Source organism: Mandrillus leucophaeus, unplaced genomic scaffold (genome assembly GCF_000951045.1).
Source record: "Mandrillus leucophaeus isolate KB7577 unplaced genomic scaffold, Mleu.le_1.0 Scaffold249, whole genome shotgun sequence".
NCBI lineage: Eukaryota > Metazoa > Chordata > Mammalia > Primates > Cercopithecidae > Mandrillus > Mandrillus leucophaeus.
The window spans coordinates 1,311,546-1,335,056 of NW_012102576.1; the positions used below are offsets into that span (position 1 = coordinate 1,311,546).

A 23,511-nucleotide genomic window follows, 5' to 3' on the forward strand; every position below is an offset into this window, starting at 1 on the left:
TGAATCCTTAGTAGAATCAGGATTTTTCTGATTTTTGCACATATTGGAGCAGATATGTATCTTGAATTTATAAAGTTCTGTCTATAATCCTTCATGTATTCAGTCACGTTTGGTTCTTTTGTTTATTACTCACAAGGTTCTGTATTCTATAATAGAGTGAGTGAGAAAACCACTTTTGCATAGTTAGCTCTTCTTTCAATCTTGAAGTGTGATAGTCATTTTCAAGTTTTTTCTGCTCTATAAAGAATATTGAGGTTTGCTGCAAATCCACTTGATATCAATAAATCCTCTGGAACTATGGACTCCATCAGCACTCAAGAAAGCAAAGGATCCGTTCCCTATAATTTCAAACCTGAAAAAGAACACTCTAAATCAGTCTGGGAACCACTTACAGTTGTAATCAAAAATACAATTAAGAATAGAGTGATTTTAAATATATTATACCAAATACTGAGCTCCCAGAAAATATACCCACCCATCACCATATGCTACATTAAAATATCTGGCATATTAAGGGAAATAAGACTGGACATAAGTGTTTGTTGGAGTTAAAATCTGTAACCCTACTTAGAACAACTTGTAGATAGGTAGATAGACACATATAGATACACAAAGACAGGGGTAAGACCCTTCTTTCCTTCTATTCTTCCTTCCTTGCTTGCTTCTGTTCTTCCTTCCTTTCTTCCTTTCTTCTTTCTATCTATATGCAAAGAAAGAGAGAGTTGCCAAATTCAAAGATTCCTGAAATTTAAGATATCAGTTTTCTGGCATAATTTTAGTAAATGTACTTTTTCAAAGAGTAAAAATAAGATTTATATTTGCTTGGTACTTTTGAAACATACTGCAACAGAAACCTAAGAGACTGCTGACAATATTGTTTTTTACGTTTCATCCTCATGGATAAAAAGAATCAATATTGTGAAAATGGCCATATTGCCCAAAGTAATTTATAGATTCAATGCAATTCCCATCAAACTACCTTTGACATTCTCCACAGAATTAGAAAAAAACTACTTTAACTTTCATACAAAACCAAAAAAGAGCCTGTATAGCCAAGACAATCCTCAACAAAAAGAACAAAGCTGGAGGCATCATGCTACCTGACTTCAAACCATGCTACAAGGCTACAGTAACCAAAACAACATGGTACTGGTGCCAAAACAGACATATAGACCAATGGAACAGAACAGAGACCTCAGAAATAATGCCACACATCTACAGCCATCTGTACTTTGACAAACCTGACAAAAACAAGCAATGGGGAAAGGATTCCCTATTTAATAAAGGGTGCTGGGGAAAACTGGCTAGCCATACACAGAAAACTAAAACTGGACCCCTTCCTCACACCTTATACAAAAATTAACTCCAGATGGATTAAAGACTTAAATGTAAAACCCAAAACAATAAAACCCCTAGAAAAAAACCTAGGCAATATTATTCAGGACATATGCATGGGCAAAGACTTCATGATGAAAATGTCAAAAGCAACAAAAGCCAAAATTGACAAACGGGATCTAATTAAACTAAAGAGCTTCTTCTGCACAGCAAAAGAAACTATCCTCAGAGTAAACAAGCAACTAACAGAATGGGATAAAATTTTTGCAATCTACCCATCTGACAAAAGTCTAATATCCAGAATCTACATGTAACTTAAATAAATTTATAAGAAAAAATAAACATCAAAAAGTAGGCAAAGGATATGAACAGACAGTTCCCAAAATAAGACATTTATGCAGCCAACAAACATATGAAATAAAAAGCTCAACATCACTGACCATTAGAGAAATGTAAATCAAAACCATAATGAGATACCATCTCATGCCAGTCAGAATGGCAGTTATTACAAACTCAAAAAACTATAGATGCTGGTGAGGCTGTGGAGAGATAGGAATGCTTACACACTGCTGGTGGGAATGTAAATTAGTTCAACCATTGTAGAAGACAGTGTGGTGATTCCTCAAGGATCTAGAACCAGAAATGCCATTTAACCCAGCAATCCCATTACTGGATATATACCCAAAGGAATATAAGTCATTCTATTATAAACACATATGCACACACATGTTTATTGCAGCACTATTTACAATAGCAAAAACATGGAATCAACCCAAATGGAAATCAAAGATAGACTGGTTAAAAAAAATGTGGTACATATACACCATGGAATACTATTCAGCCATAAAAAAAGAATGAGTTCATGTCCCTTGCAGGGACATGGATGAATCTGGAAACCATTATCCTCAGCAAACTAACACAGGAACAGGAAAGCAAACACTAATATAAACAGTTGAACAGTGAGAACACATGGACACAGAAAGGGGAACAACACACACTGAGGGCAGAAGAGGGTGGGGGAAAGGGGAGGAAGAGCATTAGGACAAATAGCTAATGCATGTGGGGCTTCAAACCTAGGTGATGGATTGATAGGTGCAACAATCCACCATGGCACACACATACCTATGTAACAAACCTACACATTCTGCACTTGTATTCCGGAACTTACAGCAAAATAAAAAATATACATATTTTTTATTAATTTTCTTTGTCGATAACCAAATCTTTTCTTATTTATAAGTATAATTTGTCCTGTCTTGCCTATTTCAATATTTGTTTTATTGGTTGCTTTTTTTTAATCTAGCACTTTAGTAAAATAATAAGGCAGAGATACATAAGTATCCAAGAAACAGTTATATAAATAAAAATTTTAACTAAATAAAAAATAAAAATTTTAAAAATAAATATAATATTGCTTATGATGAACATTTGGAAAGCTAAAGACAACTATACAATCCTCAACTGTTTTAATCTAAGAGATACTTTTAACAATTTTAACCCACCCAGGAAATGCTAACAGAAATAAAAATAAATAAAATAAGCAACAAATAAATAAAAATAAATAGTATTCATTGTGGTGGGCATTTGAAATGTTAAAGACAACTACAAAGTCTTTAACCCTTTAAAGACAAAGAAATCTTATAGAAACTTTAGTTGGAAAGAAGTACAAGTAATACATGAGTTTTGACTTAAAATTTGCAGAATGATTAAATTTGAATTAGCAAAAGAGCACTAATTTGTCAAGCAAGAGCTTGACAATAAAGATAAAATAACAAATAAAAATAAAAATGGAAAATTTCACTGTGTGTTATTTAACAAGGTGAGAAGAAAATGGGTTGCTCTAGGGTGTGCTTCAATGTGAACGGGCCTATGTCATAGATTGGAGACTGAAAAGTTAATTACACATGAAAAATAGAAAGATTTGTTTATAATAATACAACTCAAAATGCTTTAAAATTTTTCATAAGACACACCAGAATAAGAACATTCCTAATACATTGGAAACTCACCAATCATTGAATGTGGTGCCATTTGTCCATTTCCAAGAATCTCCTTGTTTCCTGCTTAGTCCAATCCAGTGCATATCAGTTCCTGCATACCTCTTCAAAAATTCCTTTCACAAAGCAAAGGAAATCAGCGATTACTTAATAGGTTACAGCACATTGCTGAACATACTTCCCACCCCAATTATTCTATCTTTTAGGATTCACATTCTAATTTGTCTTCCCTGATGCTTCTCTAACAGCAAACGGCACAGATGTTGATATTTGGGTTAGTTTTATCAGAATGATTTTCATTTTGCTTTTTTGCATCTTAAGTATCTCCAAATAGTTGGACTATAATCAAGTCATTGACACTCCGAGCTACACTCTCATTATCTTTAAAGGTAACTTCCATGTCTCAAGTGAGAAATTAAGGAAAAACCATATTTAACTTTATTTCCTTCAAGTTCAAATTCCTAAACCATTCATATGTTCTAGTCACAGAGTGAATGACATAGGCTATAAATTAATTTGATGTTAAATTTGCCTAGATGACAATATAGGACCTAAGCATGTTCTATGAGATCTCATACAGCATCATCTTCAAGGATGATAGAGAACTAATGCTTATATATATGTTTTGTGTGCACAGGTACTTTTCCTAAAATCATAAAAAAGGGATGCAGGGGGAGTAGTTTAATGGAAAGTATAAATACTATAAGAATAGGAAAATCCAGTGATAAAATACTTTGATTAGATACTACAGTATGAATGCCACTGATATTGTATTTTTTAAATATAATCAGAGATAAAACTAACTTCTATATGAATACAATTTACTGCAATGAAATCTATTAAGTGATGGGTTTAGTCACTCCTCTGTTGGATTTTTGCTATTAAGTGACAAACGTTTTCATTAGCTTTTTGTTCTCTTAACTTTTATTTTAGGTTCTGGGGTATATGTGAAGGTTTGTTACATAGGTAGACTTGTGTCATGAAGGTTTGTTTTACAGATTATTTCATCACCCAAGTATTAAGCCCATTAACCAATAGTTATATCTGTCATATCTGCCATCACATAGTTCTGGGTTATTTGTAGCAGTGTGCTAATTGAGATCAATAGGAGAGAACTGGAAAGTTTTTTATGTACATCATTTACATAGGCACTGAACAAAGTTCTGTCTTAAATGAACAATTAACTAATTAAAAGCGAGTCTTACCCAATCCAAATAGAAACTGTCAGTACTAACTTTAGATCAAAAATAAAAGTAGACAGACTGATTAGTTTAGAAAAGACATTTAAAAATTAACTCATCCATAACAAAAGAATCATAAATCAAACATGTAAACACCACTGCAACCACTGTAGTTCTGCTTTTAGCTCTTTGAGGAATTGCCACACTGCTTTCCACAATGGTGGAACTTATTTTCACTCACACCAACAGTGTATAAGTGTTCTTTCTCTGTAACCTCGCCAGCATCTATAGTTTGGGACTGTTTAATAATATCCATTCTGACCGGTGTGAGATGATATCTCGTTGTGGTTTTGATTTGCATTTCTCTAACCATCAGTGATGTTGAGTTTTTTTCATATGTTTGTTGGTGGCATGTATGTCTTCTTTTAAAAAGTGTCTGTTTATGTCCTTTGACCACTTTTAATAGGGTTGTTTTCCTCTTGTAAATTTAAGTTCCTTATAGATGTTGATATTAGACTTTCAGCAGATGCCGAGCTTGCAAAAGTTTTCTCCCATTCTGTAGTTTGGCTGCTTACTGTGCTAATAGTTTCTTTTGCTGTGCAGAAACTCTTAAGTTTAATTAGATACCATTTGTCAATTTTTGCATTGTTTTTTAATCATTGCTTTTGTTGTCTTTATCATGAAATTTGCCTGTTTCAATGTCCAGGACGGTATGGCCTAGGTTTTCTTCTAAACTTTTTATAGTTTGGGGTTTTGCATTTAGGTCTTTTATCCATCCTGAGTTGATTTTTGTGTATGGTATAAGGAAGGAGTCTTGCTTCAATCTTTTGTATATAGCTAGCCAGTTATTCCAGCACAATTGGTTAAATACGGAGTTCTTTTTCTATTGCTTCTTTTTGTCAGCTTTGTCAAAGATCAGATGGTCATAGGTGTGTGGCCTTATTTCTGGGCTCTCTATTCTGTTCCATTGGTCTATGTGCCTGTTTTTGTACCTGTACCATGCTGTTTTGGTTACTGTAGCCCTGCAATGTAGTTTGCAGTCAGGTAACATGATGCTTCTAGCTTTATTCTTTTTGCTTAGCCTTGGCTATTTGGGCTCTTTAATGATTCCATATGAATTTTAAAATAATTTTTTCTTTCTAGTTATATGAAGAATGCCATTGGTAGTTTGATAGGAATAGCATTGGATTTCTGTCATTCCAGCCAGTTCACCCTGGTTAAGAACTCTTGTTGGAGAACTGGTGCAGTTGTTTGGAGAACATATGACACTCTGACTATTTCATTTACTGGAGTTCTTGCATTAATTCTCTCTCATCACTGCATGTGGGTGTTACTTTACCTGCAGTGTATATTTAGTACAGTCAATAGACCTCTTTTCTGTATGTTTTTATATGGCTGAAACTTTGGGCAGGGTCTTTATTTGAAGGTGACTTCTTGTCTTTGGTTTTAGTGGGGGTTATGTTAGTGAGACATTTTTGGTGTTGAAGCTTTGAGGTGTGATCCAGGAGGTGGCGCTTGAACATATTTGTCAGTTGGGAGACTCTTGTTGGATTGTGTGGCTCCCTTATGTTTCCTGATAGTTGCAGCTCTGTTCTCTCTCGATGTCCTGAAAATGTGGATTTCTCTCCCTCTTGAGTGCTGGCTGTAGATTGCGGCGTGGCACTCTTAGTCTGCTGACTGCAGCTCTTGGGTTATCAAAGTGTTTGTTTCTTCTCCAACTTGGAGGCAGCAATGGAAGAGACCTTAGTAGTGGTTAAGGCCAATGGTCTTTGGCTTTTCTCCTGGGAGCTTTACTCCAGAGAGATGCAAGTAATCAATCATTCAGTGCACTCAGCCCAGGATGGAGGGTCTGTGCTGTGGGCCCAAGCTGGGGGTTCCATGTCTGGTGATGAGCAAGGTGGGTGGGCAGAACCTGTGGAGATGGACTGGCCTCCTCTCCTGCAACTTGTTGGAGAGGTGGATGAGAGACTTAGAGTCTTGGCTCCTTCATTAGTCTGAGGGCAGCAAGGGCAGTTCCAGTGCAGAGGCAGTGGCAGAGAGGTTTTCAGTTGCCTCTGGAGGCTCTGTCTAGGACATTCCAGACCTGCTACTGGCTTAGTAGCTCTTGCGAGAGGGGGCTGGAGACCCAGGCCTGGAGGACCCTCCTGGTGGGGAGACAAGGAGATGGGCACCCATGTAACGGTCTGGCCACTTTATCACAGGCCTGCCGTGGTATGCTGGTGGCCATCTGCAGTCCCTATTCACCTCAGATTTTCTGATCCCTGTAGGTACCAACAGTGAAGCCTGCAAAACAGCAAAGAAGGTGGCCTGCCCCTCCCTCTGTGAGCTCTGTGTCAGGGAGGCACACACCTATTACTGGCCCAAACACACTTGTAGGAGGCTGCTAAAGACCCTGGTTGGAGATCCTGTAAAGTGAGGAGGAATGGGATTTGTTACCCACTTACAAGAGCAGTCTGGCCACTTTTTTGTAGAGCAGCTGTGCTGTGTTGGGGTGCCACTTCCACCCCTGGTCAACGTGGATTCTCCAAACCCTGAAGGCTGGATGGCTAAGTCACCTAAACAGCAAAGATAGTGGCCTCCATCTCCCTCTAGGAGCTGTTTCAGGGAGGTGCAATGCTGTTATTGATGGCTGGCTAGAACTCCAAGCTAGCGGGTCCTATCCTGTGAGTTGCCATGGAAGAGGGTCCTAGAGAATGTCACTGCTGAGCCCCCTGGATTCAGCTCCTTTACTAGGGACGTGTCAGGGGGTCTGACCTCCCTCTTGGCTGGAGTTGCAATTACTTTTGCTGGGAAGCCTGGAAAGCCTGGCTATCTAAGGCTCCCGGGTCTCTGCATGTGCCTGAGCAGCTGCTCTCCTGAGGCTCCGCTTAGCTCTGTGTGTCAGACTGAAGGCCCTGGTGGAGCTGGTTCACAAGGGGATCTCTTGACCTGAGGGTTGCAAAGATCCATGAAAGCAGCATGGGTTCCAGGGGTTACACATTCACTCACAACTTCCCTGGGCAAGGGGAGGTTCCCCTGGCTCCATGTCACTCCCAGGTTGGCCATCGACCTGCCTTGCTTTTCTCCACTGTCCATGGATTGAGTTGTTTCCTTGATTAGTTCCATTGCGTGTACCCTGGATGTTTCAGTTCAAAGTGCTGTATTTACTCACACCTTCAGTTCCTCTCTGTGAGAGCCTTGCACACCAGCTACTTCTAGTCGGTCATCTTGGCCACTACCCAACCCCCAGCTATTCTTTAAAAACTAATCTATTTTCTTACTTTGTGTCCCAAGAGTCCACATGTCTCCTTCTTTGCCCTCTTTACTTCCATTAATTCACTTGCTTCTTCAAAGGGCACATATTTCCTTCATATCTTTATCTCTAAATTCCAAGAGCTGTAGTTTTTTATTTTAATTTTTTCTGTCTATGCTTGGTAGAATGCAAATTGAAAAGGGTTAAAAAATAATCGACTTAATAATCTAAGAACATTTAATGAAGACATTTAGATACATAAACAGTATGCATTGTGGTAAAGGACATGGCATTACTAGTCATCTTGCCTGGGTCCAAATCCCAGTTCAAAAATTTATGGCTGCATCGTTGACTGGGTTATATAACATTTCTGTGACTGACTTTCCTCATCTTTAAAGCAGGAAGAGTTATATAACTCCTTCATGGGTGTTTGTAGACTACATGAGTTTTTATAGTTTCAGTGCTTAGAACACTGTTTAGCACATATTGTCATATACAGTTCACTCAATGTGGCAGTTAGGGGCACTGACTCCCTGTACCATCAAAAGACTGTATATAACTTTTGACTCCTCAAAAAGTTAACCATGCTGGGCAACAGTAGCTCATGGTAATTCTAGCACTTTGGGAAGCTGAGGCAGTAGGATTGCTTGATCCCAGTTTGAGATCAGCCTGGGCAACATAGTGAGACCTCATCTCTACAAAAAATAAACAAAATCAGCCAGGCAAGGTGGTGTGCACCTGTAGTCCTAGCTACTCAGGAGGCTGAGGTGGGAGGATTGCTTGAGCCGAGGAGTTCAAGACTGCAGTGAGCTGAGATTGCACCACTGCACTCCAGCCTAGACGACAGAATGAGAACCCTGTCTTAGAAACAAACAAACAGAAAACAAAAACAGAAAACTTAGCCACTAGTAGCCTGCTGTTGACTGGAAGTCTTACTGATAACATAAAAGTAAATTAACACATATTTTTATGTTATTTGAATTATATGCTGTATTCTTACCATAAAGGAATCTAGAGAAAAGAAGGTGTTATTAAGAAAATCGGGCCAGGCACAGTGGCTCACGCCTGTAATCCCAGCATTTTGGGAGGCCAAGGCAGGCAGATCACAAGGTCGGGAGATCGAGACCATTCTGGCTAACATGGTGAAACCCTGTCTCTACTAAAAATACAAAAAATTAGCCGGGCGTGGTTGAGGACGCCTGTAGTCCCAGCTACTCGGGAGGCTGAGGCAGGAAAATGGCATGAACCCGGGAGGCGGAGCTTGCAGTGAGCCAAGATCGTGCCACTGTACTCCAGCCTGGGCAACAGAGCAAGATCCCATCTCAAAAAAAAAAAAAAAAAAAAAAAGAAATTCGTAAGAAAGAGAAAATATATTTACTATTCATTAAGTGAAGGTGAGGCATCATAAACATCTTCATCCTCGTTTTCATATTGAGTAGGCTGAGGAGGGGGAGGAAGAGGAGTGGTTGCTCTTGCTCTCCTCTCAAGGGTGGCAGAGGGAAGAAAATCCATGCATAAGTGAACCCACACCGTTCAAACCTATGTTGTTCAGGGATCAATAGTATTATAGTATTAGCTATTATTGTTTTTATTATGTTTTTATACAAACAATCTCTGAAATTACTGAAGACTTTTCTCTTTTCTTACCATATCTTTTTGTGTATCAATCTGAGCAAGTTCTGATTTCTGCAAACTGCAAAATATTTTACTGGCTGTCCAATTTCTGGTATCATCAGAAAAATAGAAACACTTGTCTCTCACTGCAAGCCAGTCCCCTGAACATGCCACACGTTTATCACATGTTGGCCATTTGACTGAAAAAAAGAAAGAAATGATCAGATAAAGCACAAGTTAAAAAGTGTTTCTACTCATTCTGTGTATTAATTTTACTTTTTGCTCCCGTGGTTTGAGGCCTGTAAGTTAGCTTCACCCCTAGAATGAGGATGAATTAATTTCCCCTGTCTGTAAGCAAGATCATTTAGTGATCAAGCAATACATATTTTATCTATTTTCCTGGTTTCTATTTTGAGAAATGGAATCACTAGCTTCTCACAATCTGTACTGACATCCTGGCAAAAACAATGCACACAATTTAGCTATAAGTTATGCAATCAAGATAGATTGGAGATCTGCACGTAATTTATGCTTCAAAGGTTAGGATAAGAAATGGAGGCTTTCCTTTACCTATGAAAATACCCAAGCTAGGAAAGTGAAATTTGCCATAAAGGACAGCACATAAGTGAAACATAAGAATTAGTGAAACATTTGTTTCATTTCATTAACATCCAGTGCTGAAGAATATGGAATAATAATGAAAAGCACATTGTTTGGAGATTTACTGTCTCATGGTTTTATTTAGGTGCTAAGTATTTAGAATAAGACAAGTCCATGCATTCCACATGTTTGAATAAATTAATGTAAGTAGTAAAGAGTCAAGTAAATGCTCAAATGTAGGGCAGACTCCAAAGGCTGCACTCCCTACTTCATCATGAGTTATTATTATTGCTTATTGTAGTGCTCAGAAGTGGATACACGCTATTACACAGCATATACAATATAACGTGTTTCAACTCTATCTCTCTCTGCTCTTTTTTTAAATTTAAACTTTAAGTTCTGGGATAAATATGAATAATGTGCAGGTTTGTTACAAAGGTATACATGTGCCATGGTGGTTTGCTACACCTATCAACCCGTCATCTAGGTTTTAAGCCCCACATGCATTAGATATTTGTCCTAATGATCTAGCTCCCCTTACCCCCTACCCCCTGACAGGCCCCGGTGTGTGATGCTCACCTCCCTGTGTCCATGAATTCTCACTGTTCAACTCCCACTTATGAGTGAGAACATGCGGCGTTTGGTTTTCTGTTCCGGTGTTAGTTTGCTGAAGATGATGGCTTCCAGCTTCATCCATGTCCCTGCAAAGGACATGAACTCATTCTCTTTTATGGCTGCATAGTGTTCCATGGTGTATATGTGCCACATTTTCTTTATCCAGTCTATCATTGATGCGCATTTGACTTGGTTCCCTGTCTTTGCTATTGTAAATACTGCTGAAGTAAACATGTGTGTGTGTGTCTTTGTAGCAGAATGATTTATAATCCTTTGGATATATACCCAGTAATGGGATTGCTGGGTCAAATGGTATTTCTTGTTCTATAACCTTGAGGAATCACCACACTGTCTTCCACGATGGTTGAACTAATTTACAGTCTCACCAACAGTGTAAAAGTGTTCTTATTTCTCCACTGTCTTGCCAGCATCTGTTGTTTCCTGACTTGTTAATAATCACCATTCTGACTGGTCTGAGATGATATCTCATGTGGTTTTGATTTGCACTTCTCTACTGACCAGTGCTGATGAGCTTTTTTTCATATGTTTACTGGACACATAAATGTCTTATTTTGTCTTTCTGCTCTTTTTAATCAGTGAATAAATGATATAAAAACTTCTTACAGAAACTCTTGTCTATATTTAACTTCCACATGTTTAGACAGCAATAACATTAACCTTTAAGAATACACTGACAGAAAAGACTACAAACAAGAAAACTATAAATATTCTTGAGAATGACCAAAACCAGACCCATCCACATCAAACAAAACCAACCACACCAAACCAAACCAAAACAAAACAAACAGTGCTACCTAGCCAAATTTAAGTGCTAAATTAAGCATAGCATGCACATGGAAAATTAAGTGCTGGAGACTATTTGGCCATGGCTCAGGAATTAAATTCTACCTTTGGATCCTTTTTACAAAATAAATCCATAGTAGCTAGAGGAATTGTAACAACTTCATTTTTACACATATTGCAACTTTAATGAGACAGTCTGGCAACAGAGCACATAGGACATTATTTCATTGTTTTTCATGAAACAATATGACAGTAAAGGATTTCAGAACTGAAATATGTCAGTCTGGCATATAAACTCTTTGGAGTTAAAGGCGCTTTTTTTTTTTTTTTTTGAGACGGAGTCCCGCTCTGTCGCCCAGGCTGGAGTGCAGTGGCAGGATCTCAGCTCACTGCAAGCTCCGCCTCCCGGGTTCGCGCCATTCTCCTGCCTCAGCCTCCCGAGTAGCTGGGACTACAGGCGCCCGCCACCTCGCCCGGCTAGTTTTTTGTATTTTTTAGTAGAGACGGGGTTTCACTGTGTTAGCCAGGATGGTCTCGATCTCCTGACCTCGTGATCCGCCCGTCTCGGCCTCCCAAAGTGCTGGGATTACAGGCTTGAGCCACCGCGCCCGGCCCCTTCTTTTTCTTATAAGCAGGAGATAAGATACCTACGTGGAAGATGTCCTCTCTATACCAGAGGGAAAGTAACATTCTTATAATCAAGGATAGGTAATTGAGGTCAAAGGAAATGTGTACAGATAACGTTTGTTAGTTTAGCATTTATCTTCCTGGTCACTTTTCCACCCAATTATTTACCCTAGATCAAGTCCCTTTACCTTGCCACATTTTCATAATTTATTACCCTTTGTTTAATTCAGTATATAAGTGTTCAACTCTAACTGCATCTTTAGGCTTTTATAAGGAAGATACACATGTCTCATCAAACTTATATTTAGTAAACACATGTGCTTTGCTCTAGTTGATGTGTCTTGTGCCAATTTCATTCTCAGGCCCAGTAGAAAAACCCTCAGAGGGTAGAGGTAAAATTCTGCCTCCCAAGTAATAGAAATAAATAAATGTTTTATAGAATAACTCTAAGTGATATAACTTACTCTTGATTAAAAAGAAATTAAAGGAATGCTACAATTATGGAGGTAGAGCTACATGGTTTTTAACATTTTTCAAGCATTAAAGTTACACAGACAAGCTTTTCTACCCCAGGTCTGGAATGAATTATTTGTGAGAGGCAACTTAATCATTCTGTCAGGCTCCGAAAGGCCCTGGTGTGGATGTTCCCCTCCCAATGTCCACGTATTCTCACTGCTCAATTCCAATTTATGAGTGAGAACATGTGGTGTTTGGTTTTCTGTTCCGGTGTTAGTTTGCTGAAGATGATGGCTTCCAGCTTCATCCATGTCCCTGCAAAGGACATGAACTCATTCTCTTTTATGGCTGCATAGTGTTCCATGTTGTGTATGTGCCACATTTTCTTTATCCAGTCTATCATTGATGTGCATTTGACTTGGTTCCAAGACTTTGCTATTGTAAATACTGCTACAGTAAACATATGTGTGTGTGTGTCTATATAGTAGAATGATTTATAAACCTTTGGGTATATACCTAGTAATGGGATTGCTGGGTCAAATGGTGTTTCTGGTCCTCAATCCTTTAGGAATCGCCACACCGTCTTCCACCATGTTTGAACTACTTTACAGTCCCACCAGCAGTGTAAAAGTGTTCCTGTTTCTCCACTGCCTTGCCAGCATCTCTTGTTTCCTGACTTGTAAATAATCACCATTCTGACTGGCCTGAGATGGTATCTATGTGGTTTTGAATTGCTCTTTTCTACTGACCAGTGATGATGAGCTTTTTTCATATGTTTACTGGGCACATAAATACCTTCTTTTGTCTGTTTGCTCTTTTTAATCAATGAATAAATGAATATAAAAACTTCTTGTAGATACTCTTGTCTGTATTTAACTTCCAGATGTTTAGACAGCAATAACATTAAGCTCTAAGACTACTGACAGAAGAGACCGTAAACAAGAAGACAATCAGTATTGTTGAGAATGACCAAAACCAAACCCATCCACATCAAACCAAACCAAACCAAACCAAATCAAACCAAACGAAAACAAAACAAACAGCAGTGCTACTTAGCCAAATGTAAGTGCTAAATTAAGTATAGCATGCATATGGAAAATCAAGTGCTGGGGACTATTTGGACATGGCTCAGGAATTAAATTCTACCTTTGGATGCTTTTCACAAAATAAACCCATTGTAGCCAGAGGAAATGTAACAACTTCATTTTTACACATATTGCAACTTTCATGAGACAGTCTGGCAACAGGTCACATATGCCATTATTTCGTTGTTTTTTTCACAAAACAATATGATAGTAAAGGATTTCAGAACTGAAATATGTCACTCTGGCATACAGAATCTTTGGAGTTAAAGGCACTTTTAAAACAGCAGATGCAAGACAAAACACTCTAGACTTCCTTCTCTTTCTTATAAGCAGGACATAAAATACGACCTACATGAAAATATCCTCTTTATACCAGAAGGAAAGGAACATTCTTATAATGAAGGATTGGTAGTTGAGGCCAAAGAAAATGTGTACAAACAGCATTTGTTAATTTAACATTTATCCTTCTGGTCACTTTTCCACCTAATTAACTACCCTAGATCTAGCCCCTTTGACTTGCCACGTTTTCACAATTCATTACCCTTTGTTTAAAGCAGTAGATAAGTGTTCAACTCTTACTGCATCTTTCGGCTTTCATAAGGAAGACATACATGTCACGTCAAACTTATATTAAATAAATGCATGTGCTTTGCTCAAGTTGATGTGTCTTGTGCCAGTTTCATTCTCAGGCCCAGCAAAAACAAAAAGAAAAAAAAAAAAAGAAAACCCTGAGAGGGTACAGGTAAAATTTTGCCTCCCAATACTAATAAATAAATAAATGTTATAGAACAACTATTAGTGACATAACTTTACTCTTGATTAAAAAGAAATTAAAGGAATGCTACAATTATGGAGGTCGAGCTGCACGGTTTTTAAAATTTATCAAGCATTAGAGTTATACAGACCAGTTTTTTGATCCTAGGTCTGGAATGCAGCATTTGTCAGAGACAACTTACTCATTCTGTCAGGCCCTGACAGGCCCCAGTGTGTGATGCTCGCACCCCTGTGTCTATGGGTTCTTATTGTTCAACTCCCACTTATGAGTGAGAACATGCGGTGTTTGGTTTTCTGTTCCTGTGTTAGTTTGCTGAAGATGATGGCTTCTGGTTTCATCCATGTCCCTGCATAGGACATGAACTCATTCTTTTTAATGGCTGCAAAGTGTTCCATGGTGTTTATTTGCCACATTTTCTTTATTCAGTCTATCATTGATGCGCATTTGACTTGGTTCCAAGTCTTTGCCATCGTAAATTGTGCTGCAGTAGACATATGTGTGCATGTGTCTTTGTAGTAGAATGATTTATAAACCTTTGGGTATATACCCAGTAATGGGATTGGTGGATCAATTGTGTTTCTGGCTCTAGATCCTTGAGGAATTGCCACACAGTCTTCCACGATGGTTGAACTAATTTACACTCCCACCAACAGTGTAAACGTGTTCCTGTTTCTCCACAGCCTTGCCAGCATCTGTTGTTTCCTGACTTTTTAATGATCGCCATTCTAACTGGCCTGAGATGGTATCTCATATGGTTTTGATTTGCACTTCTCTACTGACCAGTGATGATAAGCTTTTTTTCACATGTTTACCGGCCACATAAATGTCTTCTTTTGTCTTTCTGCACCTTTTAATCAATGAATAAATGAATATAAAACCTCCTTGTAGAAACTTTTGTCTACATTTAACTTCCAGATGTTTAAACAGCAATAACATTAAGCTCTCAGACTACACTGACAGAAGAGACTATAAACAAGAAGACAATCAGCATTTTTGAGAATGACCAAAGCCAAACCCATCCACATCAAACCAAACCAAAGGAAAACAAAACAAAGCAAACAAAGCAAAACAAACAGCAGTGCTACTTAGCAAAATTTAAGTGCTAAATTAAGCAAACGATGCATATGCAAAATCAAGTGCTGGGGACTATTTGGCCATGGCTCACGAATTAAATTCTCCCTTTGGACCTTTTTCACCAAATAAACCCACAGAACCAAGGAAATTTAACTTCATTTTTACAAATATTGCAACTCCAATGAGACAGTCTTGCCAACAGGTCACATATGCCATTATTTCTTTATTTTTTTTCATTTAACTTAATACGATAGTGAAGGAGTTCAGAACATGATGCCCCGAAATATGTCAGTCTGGCATATAGACTCTTTTGAGTTAAAGGCACTTTTAAAACAGCAGATGCAAGACAAAACACTCCAAGCTTCCTTCTTTTTCTTATAAGCAGGAGATAAAATACCTACGTGGAAGATGTCCTCTCTATACCAGAGGGAAAGTAACATTCTTATAATCAAGGATAGGTAGTTGAGGCCAAAGGCAATATGTACAAACAACATTTGTTAATTTAACATTTGTCTTTCTGGTCACTTTTCCACCCAAGTAATTACCCTAGATCAAGCCCCTTTGTGTTGCCACATTTTAATAATTTATTACCATTTGTTGAATTCAATATATAAGCGTTCAACTCTACCTGCATCTTAGGCTTTCATAAGGAAGACATGCATGTCACATCAAACTTGTATTAACTAAACACATGTGCTTTGCTCAAGTTGATGTGTTTTGCGCCAATTTCATTCTCAGGCCCAGCAGAAAAACCCTGAGAAGGTAGAGGTAAAATTTTGCCTCCCAGCTAATAGAAATAAATAAATGTTTTATAGAACAAACAATTAGTGACATAACTTACTCTTGACTAAAAAGAAATTAAAGGAATGCTACAATTATGAAGGTCGAGCTGCATGATTTTTAAAATTTATCAAGCATTAGAGTTATACAGCCAAGATTTTTGATCCTAGGTCTGGAATGTATTATTTGTGAGAAGCAACTTACTTATTGTATCCTGTATATTTTTTGTCTGTAAATGGATTTTCTTGTACCTGTATCCTAGCCTAATGATGATTAAATACAAAAACCAGAGTATAGTATATTTAACATTAGCTCACTAATTCACAAACTCTTAAAAAGAAAATTATCTGTAACAAGCCCATAGAACTGATGTTTATGTGTTTTTTTTAAAAAATATAAATATAGACATTGACCCTCCTAGTTTTAAAACTTGAAACTTAAATTTGTCTTATTTGAGTTCCTTCTTTAGGCATCTGATCTTTAGGCCTCCCAGATAGTAACAGGAAACTGAAAGTCACCAGATCACCACTTCCAGACCATGGACTCCTCACCATCATGACTGCTTCACCGACCACCTGTTCCCTGTTGACCGACTCTTCTTCCCTATCCCTCCCTAATTCCTGTTGACCAGGCCTAACATCCTCGTTATCTTTCCCTAATTCTTGTTTTCTCACAAATAGTTACCTTTCTTTCCTGCTATATGAACCCCTAATTTTAGTCAGTTGGGTAGGCGAATTTGAGACTGATCTCCCATTCTCCCTGTTGACACCACCCAAATAAAAATCCTATTTCCCTGGCAGTAGTCATTGTCTCCGGGATTGGCTTTCTGTGCCGTGGGCAATGGGACCTAGACTGAACCCCTGGCATTTCAGTAACATAGCTATTGCTGTTGCCATCTGGTGGTCATCTAAGATTTTAAGATTATTTTTCTTAAGCGTCAAGGACTATAAAGTCAAGAACATAATTCTACTGTAAAACTGAGAGTGTTTTGAGGAGAGGCAAGGATTATGGTAAAAAATGTTGAACTGGTAAAAACTTGAGTACAAGTGTCTACAAAACCCTTAATCACTCTAGATCTGGGAGATTTGGAGTTAAATGTGAGATATACATGGACCCATCAGGTGTGAAGAACCATAGAAAGTGCATGAATTAAACCACTCACCTATCATAATAATGCAAGCTGCAAAAATAATAATAATCACGAAGCACACACAAAGGCAAATCTTCCAGTTTGGTTTAAAGTTGCAAACTGCAAATGAAATCAACACATATTTTAAAATTTCTGAATAAGCGCTGGATATTATTACTGGTGTATTCCTCTCCTATAGTTGTTAATCAGGAAACCCTCAATCAAGTATATACATCTCAAAATAACAAAGGATAGCAAGCCATCATAAAGTACAAGGAAGGTAAGTACCAAAAAATGATTGCTATAGCTGTTCAGCTGGAGAAAGTGGTGAGTGGAGAAATCACTTAGTCTTGGGGGAATGAGGAAAGAAAGGAAAGGTTACTCAAAAGGTAGAAATAGTTTGAATGGGGGATTGTAAGCAAAAAAGCACAAAGATCATCAAAAGGTCCATGATTAGAACAAATGTTTATAACAGATATATAAGGCAGTAGAATTGAAGACAGGAAAGAAAGGAGTCATAAGGTCATGATAGAAGACCTTAAATGAGAGATATATTTTTTCTTTATTCTTTAAGCCATGGAGGAAAGAAACAATGTGTTTCAGCAAGAGAATATTCAAGATAAAAGCAGTAATTTATTTATTTGTGGTAAGCAAAAAAAAATCAGAGAGGACTCAGGATTTGACACTCATGGAAATGCTGTGAGGTTAAGAACAAATAATAATTCTATTAATGATAAAGTAATTGTAGCTGATATATCATTAGTAGATGTAGAAACAATCTAGGAAGAATGTGTGTGTGTGTGTGTATGTGTGTGTGTGTACAGTCATGCATAGCTTAACAATGGAGAGATATTTTGAGAAATGTGCCTGTAGGTGATTGTGTCATTGTGGGAACATCACAGAATGTACTTACACAAACTTAGATAGTATAGCCTGCTAACACCTAGGCTATATATTACAGACTGCTGCTCCTAGACTACAAACCTGGATAGCATGTTATTGTACTAATTACTGCAGACAATTATAACACAATGCTAAATACTTGCATCTGAACATAGAAAAGGTACACTGAAAATACCATATAAAAGATCAAAAATGGTACATCTTTACAGGGCAGCTTCACTGTAATCTCATGGGACGATTGTCATTATGCAATCTGTCATTGACCAAAATATTGTTCTGCGGTACATGACTATATGTGCATATAGCACATATGTGCATAAACACAGATTACATATACATATATGTATGCATGCCTATATGCATATATATGCTTTATATGCTTTATATGTATGTATATATACATGTACATATACAGACATATGTTTAAGTATTAGAAAACAGGACTCGAAGAAAGAAAAATTTAAAAAGAAGTCATAAACTTTCTTTCTTCAGAGCTTAAAGCAGCCTTAGTGAATGAAAACTAAAAGTTATTAGTTTTCATGGTCACCAGACTACAGATACTGTGCAACAAAGTAATTTCAAGAAGAGATTGAGAGAAGCCAGATTCTAAGATGTTTACAAAGAGAATGTTTGATAAGAAGAAGAGTTTGGTAATTTATCTTACATCAAGAGAAACAATAGCTAAAGATAGAAAATACAAAATGTGGTGGTTTCCCCCGCCCCCCAAGATTAGGGAGAAATGAAGAACAAGGAAGAGGAAAAGACAAAACCACTTCATAAATTTCAGACACTTGAAAAAGTAATTTATGGGCAAAGCCACGTCTTACACAAGTGGTATTGAAACAACTGAGAAAAAAAGACTTTACCGTACTACAACATCATTTTACAAAATGTATTTAAGACATTTCATTGACCTGAACATAAAACTTGAAACCATAAAATTTCTAAAACACATAAAATAAATTGTTTGTGACCATGAGAATTAGTAAAGATGTCTTAGAGAGAGAAGAGAAAGTACAGTGTAAAATTAAAAGAAAATAATAAATTGAATGTAATTGAAATTTAAGTGCAGGGCATGGTGGCTCATGCCTGTAATCCCAGCACTTTGGGAGGCCAAGGCGGGTGGATCACCTGAGGTCAAGAATTTGAGACCAGCCTGGCCAACATGATGAGACCCCTTCTCTACTAAGAATACAAAAAATTAGCCAGGCATGGAGGCAGGCACCTGTAATCCCAGCTACTTGGGAGGTTGAGGCAAGAGAATACTTGAACCCAGGAGGCGGAGGCTGCAGTGATCAGAATTGTGCTGCTGCACTCCAGCCTGGGTGACAGAGTGAGGCTCTGTCTTAAAAAAAAAAAAGAAAGAAAGAAAGAAAGAAACTTAAAACTGCCCATTTTGAAATACAAGACACTGTTGTGAATATAAATATGCAAGTTACGGACTGAGAGAAAATAGTTGCAACACATGTATGCAACTAGAAAGACTAGTATCGAAAATATTAAAAGGTCTGTAATTTAGAAATATAGTACAAACAACTTGATCAAAAAAATGAACCAAAGTACTGAACAAATACTTACAAAAGAATACACGCAAGTGACCAATAAGGACATAAAAGATGTTCCATATTATTAGTCACAAGCAAAATGCAAAATAAAACCACAATGGAATATGACTACTTGTCACTTGTACTGTTAAAATGAAAAAGACTGACAGTATCAAGTGTTAGCAGGATATAGACTACCCAAAACACATACACCACTGGTTGAAGTTCAAAAATGTATAAGTGTTTTGGAAAACTCTTTAGCAGTTTTTATTTTTAATTAAAATACATGTCCTTCATTCCTGCTCTGGCATGCGATATTTACAATAGATTGGAAGTCATCCCTACCGTTCTCACGGTGACAACAAAACTAGCTGAAAAAAACTAAATAAAAACAACACTTCTAGTATACCGAAATAGTATTGATTTGTTAAATGTGCACTTTTAAGTAACCTTGTTGAACTCTGGTATTATTTCTAATAGTTTTCTAGTTGATTCTGTTGGTATTTATTTTTATATAATCAAATTATCTGAAAATATTGCAGATACAACTCTTCCATTGCAATCCTTTTCCTTTATAATTCCTTTTGTTTTCTTATATCACTGGCTACCTTTAGCATTGTACTACACTACTGCTAAACAGTAGTAGTTACAGTGAACACTTTTTCTTGTTTTTAATCTTAAGCGGAATGTTTAAATTTTCATTATTAAGCACTGTAAAAATGCTGTATGAATTTAACATACAACATTAGCAATTTAAAAAAGAATTTTTCTATTCCTGGTTTATTAAAAGGAACTTATCTCAGACATTGAATGTTGTCAAATGTTTTCTTGTGGTTATCAAATACACTTACTGAATAATCGTGTGGACTTTCAAAAATGTTTAATGGGGTAGCTTGCACTGCTGTTCTGATATCAAAGCACTCCTAAGGTAAATCCACTTAAATATGAATTTTTAACTGCTTTGTTGTATATAGTAAATGAATATTTTCTTGGGATTTCTATTTCTAATTTCATAAGAAGATGAGTCTGTTTCTTATTGTCTTGTTCTAACCTTGTTTGGAAATCAAAAATTCTATTAAATTGGGGTAAATTTCTCATTTTGCTATTTTTTGAAGCAAGATGTCCAATACAAAAATTAGCTATTTCTTGAAAGATCAGTAGATCACTCTATTTTAGTTGCCTTTTCAATTTATTTATTTTTAATTTCTATAGTTCTACAATTATTTGTTTATTCTCATTGTATTTTGGTATTTTATATTTTTTAGACCTCCCTGTTCTTTTTCTTATATTTATAAATGCATTAATGTTTTAGTTTGCTAGGTCTGCCCTAATACGTTGTCACAAACTGGGCAGCTAAAATTAACAGGAATGCATTGTCATACAGTTCTGGAGACAAGAAGTCTGAAATTAAGATGCTGGTAGGATGGGTTCCTTATGAGTCCTGTAAGGAAAGAATCTGTTCCAGGCTATTCTCCTCGGCTTGAAGATGGCATTCTCCCTGTAAATGGGTCTGTCTCTAAATTTTCCTTTTTTATGCGAACACCAGTAATATTAAATTAGGGCCCACCCTATCGACCTAATTTTAACGTGGTGGAGACACTATCACCAAACCAGGTCACATTCTGAGGTAGAGGGGGTTAGAGCTTCAATATATAAATTTTTAAGAGAACACAGTTTGCCCCATAATGATTGATGAATTATTTCCATAATGTTTTATTAAATTTTCGTATTTGTGGTTTTTGTGATTATTTGTACTTTTTTGGCGTTTTGTTTAATGTATCTTCTTCTGCAAACTTTCAGACATCTTATTCTTTAGTCTTTTCTAATAGCCACCATTTGATTTGTTATCCTTCTCATTTCTTCTCTTTTTCATTAACATCTCTTGTTACCTCTATTTTTTATTTTGTATATTTTTATTTCACTCCATTGTGCCAAGATACATGTTTTTTCTTATCTATTTTGTTTGCACACTTTTGAAGTTTCAATCTGAGGTGTTTGGCTTTTATTAATTTTAGAAGTTGGAATATTATTTCTTCAAATATTTCCTATCCACTATTCTTTTTCTCTCTCGCTCCGTTTCAGATTCTTGTTATCTAGAAGGTAGCATTTCTACTTCTATTTTTCATATCTCTCAGCTTTTATTTTATCTTTTCTAACGTTTTCTTTTCTGTCATGTTTATAATAGCGTCTCCTAGATCTTATTCATTCTTAATCAGCATCCATTCTACTAATTAACTCCTCAAAATGTTCTTTATTTCAAAGATTATATTTCTATAACTATTATTTTCACTTGGTTTTTATTGCATTCTTGGCTCTTCTTCATTTTATTTCTTTTCTTTTGGAACATTTTTATTATGCTTTAATTAAATTCTCAAAATAGATGTTCTAATGATTCCTGCAGCCTGGTTTTCTCATAATCTTCCAGTAAATCCTTCACAGTACTTCATATTTTGCCTCTTTTCATTATGCAATGAGACAAATTTTCTTCCACTTTATACTCTCTAAACTCTTAAATCTGTTACCCAGACAAGCCTGACTAATTTATTTGGATAAAGGAATGGAATCTTATTTATTTTTGTAATACTAATGTCCAGTTGTTTAAAATTTAGAATAACTTAAAAAAAATTTCTCATAAAGTTTTCATAGATCAAGAGTTCGTAACTATGACTGATAGTTAGAATACAAAAGGAGGTAAATTTAACCTTACCCTAAAGAAACTTCTAACTAGAACATCCCTAAATTAAAATGGAAAGTCTTCTAAGACTGAGAGATGTTATCACTGAAAACATTCTAGTCTAGGCTGCTAGAAGTGCTATAGCTAGAAATGGCACGGTAGATGAAAAATTTTATTAGGTAGCTACTGAGGTCTCTTCAAACTTTAAGAGTATCAGGCTTACTTCTTATTAAGAGAATTATCCCAGTTGTCCTGGGAATTCATACCAGTAAACTTTAACAGAGGTTTCAGCTGGAGTCCGTAACTGATTTCAAGATTTTACTTTTTATCTCTTCACTGTCTTTATCTTAAAGTTTTGGCAGGCTTCCTATTCCAGTCATTTGGCATACAATTCATTTGTTTTCTTTAACATAAACCCTCTGAACTACTGTGAATGGAGGGCGTTTGTATGTGTACCTTGTTTTTATTTGTTGGTTTGTTTATGTTTCAATCCACTGAAAACCAACTCCATTGTTAGCCTCAGCTGAATCTTACACTTTTTGAAAAGTTCTTTTCAGTCTCATTAAGTCACAATCGTCAAGCCTCCTTCCAGAGTGAAGCATTTGCTTTTTATTCTGTATAAAAGTGTGAAGCAATTTTTTTCCTGTGAAAGTACATTTTAAAAACATCCTTATTGAGCTATAATACACGTACCATAAAATTCTCCCCCAAACCTTCCTACACACAAGCTTATACCCTCTCTTGCAGACGTAAAACTCTACATGCTCTAGGAGGCTTCCACAATCCTCCCAAAGTGCTTCCCCATGCTTCACTTTAGTAGACTTTCAGCGTAAGTAAAGAGTCCACATTTTTACGCTGTCCTGTATTTTATCTTTCCCTTACTTCCTTCTCATTCACTCTGTAAAACTTACTTGTCCGACGTTTGAAGCCATCAGGTCTGCCATCCCGCAGCTCTGGATTAATCATGGAGAGGTGCTAACTGATGGAGATCAGCAGGAGAGCACTACAAGGTCTTTTATGTACATCACTTACTTAGGTGCTGAGCAAGCTTCAGTCAAAAGAGGCTCTTACCCAATCCAAATGAAA

General features: G+C 36.8%; 1 protein-coding gene across 1 annotated transcript; it reads right to left on the bottom strand.

Moving 5' to 3' along the window:
* Nucleotides 1-237: 237 nt before the first annotated feature.
* On the bottom strand, nucleotides 238-23,442 carry CLEC2A (C-type lectin domain family 2, member A). Its single transcript, XM_011983402.1, has 5 exons — nucleotides 23,337-23,442; nucleotides 17,338-17,424; nucleotides 9,393-9,559; nucleotides 3,345-3,448; nucleotides 238-352 (listed from the first exon to the last, which is right to left on the bottom strand). Exons 1-5 carry the CDS (start codon nucleotides 23,389-23,391, stop codon nucleotides 238-240), a joined length of 528 nt encoding a protein of 175 aa, XP_011838792.1. The 5' UTR covers nucleotides 23,392-23,442.
* Between the last annotated feature and the right edge of the window lie 69 nt (nucleotides 23,443-23,511).

What these genes read in the sequence shown, in the direction of transcription:
- CLEC2A (XM_011983402.1), bottom strand. Translation starts at nt 23,391, where the DNA reads ATGATTAATCCAGAGCTGCGGGATGGCAGACCTGATGGCTTCAAACGT. An exon ending in AGCTTGCATTATTATGATAG is followed by an intron (nt 9,560 to 17,337) that starts GTGAGTGGTTTA and finishes TCTTTTTTTCAG; the next exon opens with TCAAATGGCCAACATGTGAT. An exon ending in GGCACCACATTCAATGATTG is followed by an intron (nt 353 to 3,344) that starts GTGAGTTTCCAA and finishes GTTCTTTTTCAG; the next exon opens with GTTTGAAATTATAGGGAACG.